This window comes from Doryrhamphus excisus, chromosome 19 (genome assembly GCF_030265055.1).
Source record: "Doryrhamphus excisus isolate RoL2022-K1 chromosome 19, RoL_Dexc_1.0, whole genome shotgun sequence".
In the NCBI taxonomy this organism is placed as follows: domain Eukaryota; kingdom Metazoa; phylum Chordata; class Actinopteri; order Syngnathiformes; family Syngnathidae; genus Doryrhamphus; species Doryrhamphus excisus.
In genome coordinates this window covers 1,897,832-1,905,000 of record NC_080484.1, presented here as the reverse complement: position 1 = coordinate 1,905,000, position 7,169 = coordinate 1,897,832, and the positions used below count along the sequence as shown (strand labels likewise).

Here is a 7,169-nt window from a genome sequence, read left to right as displayed (position 1 = left end):
AAGCCACCCGACGTGGCCCAGCAAGGTGCCCTGTATTCGGACACACGCTCAGAGCAGCCGGTGTGACGCCACGGAGGTCTCTGGCAGACCGTGTCTCTAGAAAAAAGGAGCGGTTGATTTGCTCACCTGTAGATTATGGGTAATCTCGTTTTATTGGAGCGTTTTTTAAGTTTTTAATTATCGGTTAATTAACAATTTTTAATGTTTTTAATCAGATTCATCCCGAATATGGGCCGGATATTTATTGTGCGCACTTTTAATCTACAATGTTTTTTGTGTAGTCATAAATGAACCCTAAATACTACTAATATAATAATTCTAATAATAATGGAATGATACTGTCAAATAAATAAAATAAAATAAAATAAAATAAAATAAAATAAAATAAAATAAAATAAAATAAAATAAAATAAAATAAAATAAAATAAAATAAAATAAAATAAAATAAAATAAAATAAAATAAAATAAAATAAAATAAAATAAAATAAAATAAAATAAAATAAAATAAAATAAAATAAAATAAAATAAAATAAAATAAAATAAAATTAAATAAAATTAAATTAAATAAAATTAAATTTAAAAAAAAGTATAAAATAAATACTGTTTATTTTATTCAAGGCTGCACGGCGGTCAAGTGGTTAGCGCGCACACCTCACAGCTAGGAGACCAGGGTTCAATTCCACCCTCAGCCATCTTTATGTGGAGTTTGCATGTTCTATTTAATTTAATTTAATTTAATTTAATTTAATTTAATTTAATTTAATTTAATTTAATTTAATTTAATTTAATTTAATTTAATTTAATTTAATTTAATTTAATTTAATTTAATTTAATTTAATTTAATTTAATTTAATTTAATTTAATTTAATTTAATTTAATTTAATTTAATTTAATTTAATTTAATTTAATTTAATTTAATTTAATTTAATTTAATTTAATTTAATTTAATTTAATTTTTAACATGTTCTCCGGTTTCCTCCCACATTCCAAAAACATGCTAGGTTAATTAGCGACTCCAAATTGTCCATAGGTATGAATGTGAGTGTGAATGGTTGTTTGTCTATATGTGCCCTGTGATTGGCTGGCCACCAGTCCAGGGTGTACCCCGCCTCTCGCCCGAAGACAGCTGGGATAGGCTCCAGCAACCCCCGTGACCCTCGTGAGGAAAAGCGGTAGAAAATGAATGAATAATTTAATTTAATTTAATTTAATTTAATTTAATTTAATTTAATTTAATTTAATTTAATTTAATTTAATTTAATTTAATTTAATTTAATTTAATTTAATTTAATTTAATTTAATTTAATTTAATTTAATTTAATTTAATTTAATTTAATTTAATTTAATTTAATTTAATTTAATTTAATTTAATTTAATTTAATTTAATTTAATTTAATTTAATTTAATTTAATTTAATTTAATTTAATTTAATTTAATTTAATTTAATTTAATTTAATTTAATTTAATTTAATTTAATTTAATTTAATTTAATTTAATTTAATTTTTAATTTCCCCTCGTGAGGAAAAGCGGTAGAAAATGAATGAATATTTAATTCAAAAATATAATATAATAATAGTTATAATTATTAGCAGTAGCAGTAGTAGTATTGTAGTAATAGTAGTAAAAGTAGTAGTTTTATTTTCCTATTCCTGTGGGAAGTGATGAATAACAATATTGTTATTCACAAACACAACCTTGACTATCAAAAGCTCTTTTGCCCCCTCAGCGACTGGAGGAGATCATGCGGAGGACTAGAAGAACATCTTCTCCTGACACGGTGAGTCCCACTCACCCCCTGCGGGGGTCATATGACACTCGCAAACATTGCCGCTCTTGTGCTTCAAAGCGTCTCGTTATTTCATTTTCCAGCCTCAGAAATCAGCCACGGTGAGCATCTTACCGAAAGAGAACTCGGAGCTCCCTGTGCACGGCAACGCCATCAAGGATCCCGGATCCCGACCCCCGCAGCTGGTGTTGGACCGTGACGACGGCGAGGACATGGTGGTGCCCGTTGTGGCCTTCAGGGAGCGAAGGTCCCTCAGGACACTGGCGAGCCTGGAAGACATCCAGACGCACCAACGAGCGGGTGAGAACATGGATGACCTTCCACGGGAATACAGTAGATTGGTAGCCAATTTAAGAGGTGTTTCTAATACTTATTATTATTATTATTATTATTATTATTATTATTATTATTATTATTATTATTATTATTATTATTATTATTATTATTATTATTATTATTATTATTATTATTATTATTATTATTATTATTATTATTATTATTATTATTATTATTATTATTATTATTATTAGCTATAGGGCTGTCAATCCATTTAAATCTTTAACTGCAACATTTTGTCCATAGTTAACTCATACTATTATTATTATTATTATTATTATTATTATTATTATTATTATTATTATTATTATTATTATTATTATTATTATTATTATTATTATTATTATTATTATTATTATTATTATTAGCTATAGGGCTGTCAATCCATTTAAATCTTTAACTGCAACATTTTGTCCATAGTTAACTCATACTATTATTATTATTATTATTATTATTATTATTATTATTATTATTATTATTATTATTATTATTATTATTATTATTATTATTATTATTATTATTATTAGCTATAGGGCTGTCAATCCATTTACATCTTTAACTGCAACATTTTGTCCATAGTTATTGCCCTGATTTATGATTTATGATGTATTATTTATGATTTATGATTTATTATTTATTATGCAAATGAACATGCATAATAAAACTCCACACAGAGATGGCCGAGGGTGGAATTGAACCCTGGTCTCCTAGCTGTGAGGTCTGCGCGCTAACCACTCGACCGCCGTGCAGCCTTGAATAAAATAAACAGTATTTATTTTATTTTATTTTATTTTATTTGACAAATATGTATTATTCCATTATTATTAGAATTATTATATTCGTAGTATTTAGGGTTCATTTATGACTACACATAAAACATTGGAGATTAAAGGCGCGCACAATAAATATCCGGCCCATATTTATTTTATTTTATTTTTTTTATTTTATTTTATTTTTTTTTATTATCAAGTATTTATTTGACAAAAAAATGATTAGACATAAAAGGCCAAATAAAGAAAATAAGCCATTAAGACATAAATAATACTTGTGATCATGCGTGTCACTACAAATTTTATTTTTTATTTTTTATGTCCCCCCTGTACCTGACAGGGGGGGACAGGAAGTGATGTCAGCGCTTTGTCCACACTTGAATTCATTGTGTTTTTGTTCCCCTGCTGTGCACCCTTAGAGGTCATCTGAGTGCCTGCAAAGATGGAGGGCGACACGGCAACGATGACAACTTTTGCTGCGTGGAAAAATCACCGCTATACGCTTCTTCTGTGAGGACGGGACAATGATGCTAACGTGTCATGTTAACGACGTTAACGAATCCTTTAAGAGTCGATTTAGCACGGCAGGTTTATGACTTAATAAGAGCATATTTTTAGACTCCATGAAATATCTGTTTCAATAATTAATAATATCAAATAATTTCTTGCTCTTTTTGCCATAAACAGAAATCATGTCATATTTTTAAGCTGCTACACAATTTATAAAGTAGTTTCCCAAAGATTATTTGCTTATAGAGTAGCGTCGGAGAATATATTTGCACTTAAGTGCTTTGCTTAATTATAATATGCAATTGTTACCAAGGCGACAAGTGGTAGTTAATGATTATTATCATTATTACATAAAGGCGTATGAAACAAATCAGCATTTAATTAACTTCATTGCCTATTTTTGTCACATGTTTGATTTGTCGATTAATTCATTTAATTGCCGAATGTCTTTGTTTTTCATTTGTTTGTAAATTTTAAATTAAAGTCACTTCATGAATTGGACGTGGAAGTTTGTGTATGACATCAAGACGACAGTTTAATAACATTACATTTTCAGAAATATTACAAATCAAAACACAATATCAGTGAGTGTTAATATTGTTGTGAATAGTATGTCACTTTTTTGCAGGAGTAAAAACGGAAAAAAAATTCTCAAGACTAGTTAAAAAAAATATTTGTTAGTGTGGTTTTTGTCACAAATATTTCAACTTTATTTTTTTTCTTTTTTTTGTAAATTTTCTTTTTCTAATTCTGACTTTATTGCCATAATATTTTGACTATTCTTGTAAAAAAAAATACAACACTATTTGTTATTTCTCATCACATTACAATTAAAAAATATATACTTTATACTATTAAAATAATATTATTTTTCCTCATCAAATTATTATTTTTTGTCACAAATATTTCAACTTTATTTTTTCTTCTTTTTTTGTAAATTTTCTTCTTCTAATTCTGACTTTATTGCCATAATATTTTGACTATTCTTGTAACATAACTTTTTCCACAACATAATTTTCTAAAAAATTACAACTTTGTTATTTCTCATCACATTACAACTTCAAAAAATTATACTTTATACTGTTAATATAATATTATTTTTCCTCATTAAAATTATTACTTGTCACGTCAAATTTTTTGTAAATTTTCTTCTCCTAATTCTGACTTTATTGCCATAATATTTTGACTATTTTTGTAACTTTTTCCACAACATAATTAAAAAAAAAAATACAACTTTATTTGTTATTTCTCATCACATTACAACTTAAAAAAATTATACTTTATACTGTTAAAATAATATTATTTTTCCTCATTAAAATTATTACTTGTCACGTCAATTTTTTTGTAAATTTTCTTCTCCTAATTCTGACTTTATTGCCATAATATTTTGACTATTTCCACAACTTAATTTTCTAAAAAAAAATACAACTTTATTTGTTATTTCTCATCACATTACAACTTAAAAAAATTATACTTTATACTGTTAAAATAATATTATTTTTCCTCATTAAAATTATTACTTGTCACGTCAAATTTTTTGTAAATTTTCTTCTCCTAATTCTGACTTTATTGCCATAATATTTTGACTATTTTTGTAACTTTTTCCACAACATTATTTTAAAAAAAAATACAACTTTATTTGTTATTTCTTATCACATTACAACTTAAAAAAAATATACTTTATACTGTTAAAATAATATTATTTTTCCTCATTAAAATTATTACTTGTCACGTCAATTTTTTTGTAAATTTTCTTCTCCTAATTCTGACTTTATTGCCATAATATTTTGACTATTCTTGTAACATAACTTTTTCCACAACTTAATTTTTGAAAAAATTACAACTTTGTTATTTCTCATCACATTACAACTTAAAAAAATTATACTTTATACTGTTAAAATAATATTATTTTTCCTCATTAAAATTATTACCTGTCACGTCAAATTACAGATTACAAACTTTTTTATTAATATTTTGTTTTTGTTGTTCTGAAATTAAGAAAGGTATATGGCTAGAAGTTGATATCGTTGATCCTGATTAATTCGTTATTACTTCAAAATGTATTACCTATAATATATGATGTATTTATTTATACATTATACACATTTTTTTCAGTTTTTACTCCTGCAGTTACAATTTTCATGACTAAATAAGCATTAATGGTACTATCAAGTCTACTTTTATACATTATTTATAATTTTATTTCCCTATTAGAAAATGGCAACATGTTAAACACAGAAAATAAACATGCAACTATTAGTAATTAATAGTTTAAATTAAATGTAAATTAAATTAAATTAAAATTTAAATTAATAGATAAATAGTTTGTTACCGTTTTTGCGTTGGACTTTGCCTGTAGTTCTATTCCCATCCTGCAGGGGGCAGTACAACAACCAAGACGATGAGGTCAACACAAACAAAACAACGAAGAAGCTCGAAGCGCCTCTCTTGTGTATCGGTTTAAGGACTCTAAATGGCCAAGTTGTTGTGCCGCTTAACGGTACTTTCGAGTCTACTTTTATACGTTATAATTTTCTTTCTCTATTAGAAAAGGGCAACTTGTTGACCACAGAAAATAAACATGCAACTATTAGTAATTACAGGGATGAATAAACGAATAGAGTTTATGTTACCGTTTTTGCATTGGACTTTGCCTGTAGTTCTATTCCCATCCTGCAGGGGGCAGTACGACATCCAAGACGATGAGGTCAACACAAACAAAACAACGAAGAAGTTGGAAGCGCCTCTCTTGTGTATCCGTTTAAGGACTAAATGCCCAAGTTGTACCGCTTTTTTTTAGCAGAATAAACCACATCAAGACGGAGTACGTGGCGGATAGTTACACCGATAAAACAGCAACGATGCGGCATTGATGTTTTGTGAGTGGGGCAAGCGGAAGTGTTTCATAGCTTGGTAGCTAGTTAAAACACTTCCTTGTGTGATTCAGTTTGTTGACGGATCTTGTAAATATGAACTGTATATCTTTGTGGGTCTATTTAGCTAATAGCGAGCACATGTGGCGTCACTGAATCGACAAGCAAATACGGGCGAGTTCCGTACAAGCTAACCTTCTATTACCTAGCTTAGCATTCGGCTAGGTGTGTTTTTTGATAAGCTTTGGACGTCAGCTGGTTGTGGCGCTACCTTATGACTTAACACATCACTGACCACTGCCGCCATGTCAGACTCCATTTTTCGCGCTCTTGCGTCAACATTTTAACATTAGGTTTAGGGTCAGAGGTCACGAGAGGTTGTTGAGCGCCAAAGGGCACGGGGGCGCATGACGTCATTCTTGGCTGTTTACAGAGCGTTAGCACGCTAACGTTGCTAGCTCAGTGGGAGACGCCGGCGATGCCTGCAGGTGAGCTTTCTTGTTGTTTCAACTAATAATTCTTACCAAGGATTCAATTGTATCTTGGAATTAGGTTGTTTTTTTTATGTCTTCCAACCGGTTATCAGTGCAGCCCACTTCTGTAGGTATGCCTTGCTAATACGTGACTGAATCCCCTTAGCTTTTTCTTAATTAATTAATTTAACAAAGTGTCCAAACGATTCCCATTAAGGGCCACATAGTGAAAAATTAAAGGATACAAAGGGCCACTTTGATATTTTTATAGATATTCTCAGACGTTATATATATATATATATATATATATATATATATATATATATATATATATATATATATATATATATACACAGACAAGATCAAAATCTCAAGACCAGATGAAAGATATTTGTTAGTGGGTTTTTGTCACAAATATTT

General features: G+C 28.2%; 2 protein-coding genes across 3 annotated transcripts in view; both read left to right on the top strand.

The window, feature by feature from the left end:
• Positions 1–3,904, top strand: part of LOC131106961 (ensconsin-like) — a 23,693-nt gene extending 19,789 nt beyond the window's left edge. The window contains exons 13-15 of the mRNA XM_058056534.1: positions 1,728–1,778; positions 1,871–2,087; positions 3,313–3,904. Coding sequence (XP_057912517.1) covers positions 1,728–1,778; positions 1,871–2,087; positions 3,313–3,323 — 279 coding nt within the window. The 3' untranslated portion in view covers positions 3,324–3,904. The remainder of the gene's footprint in view (positions 1–1,727; positions 1,779–1,870; positions 2,088–3,312) is intronic.
• A 2,195-nt stretch (positions 3,905–6,099) lies between these two features.
• The window catches only part of ahi1 (Abelson helper integration site 1), a 30,066-nt gene continuing 28,996 nt past the window's right edge, over positions 6,100–7,169 (top strand). Inside the window, exon 1 of one of the 2 annotated variants that reach the window (XM_058056217.1) lies at positions 6,100–6,764. In XM_058056217.1, coding sequence (XP_057912200.1) covers positions 6,755–6,764 — 10 coding nt within the window. In that variant the 5' untranslated portion in view covers positions 6,100–6,754. The remainder of the gene's footprint in view (positions 6,765–7,169) is intronic. The other variant, XM_058056218.1, reaches the window with a different exon arrangement.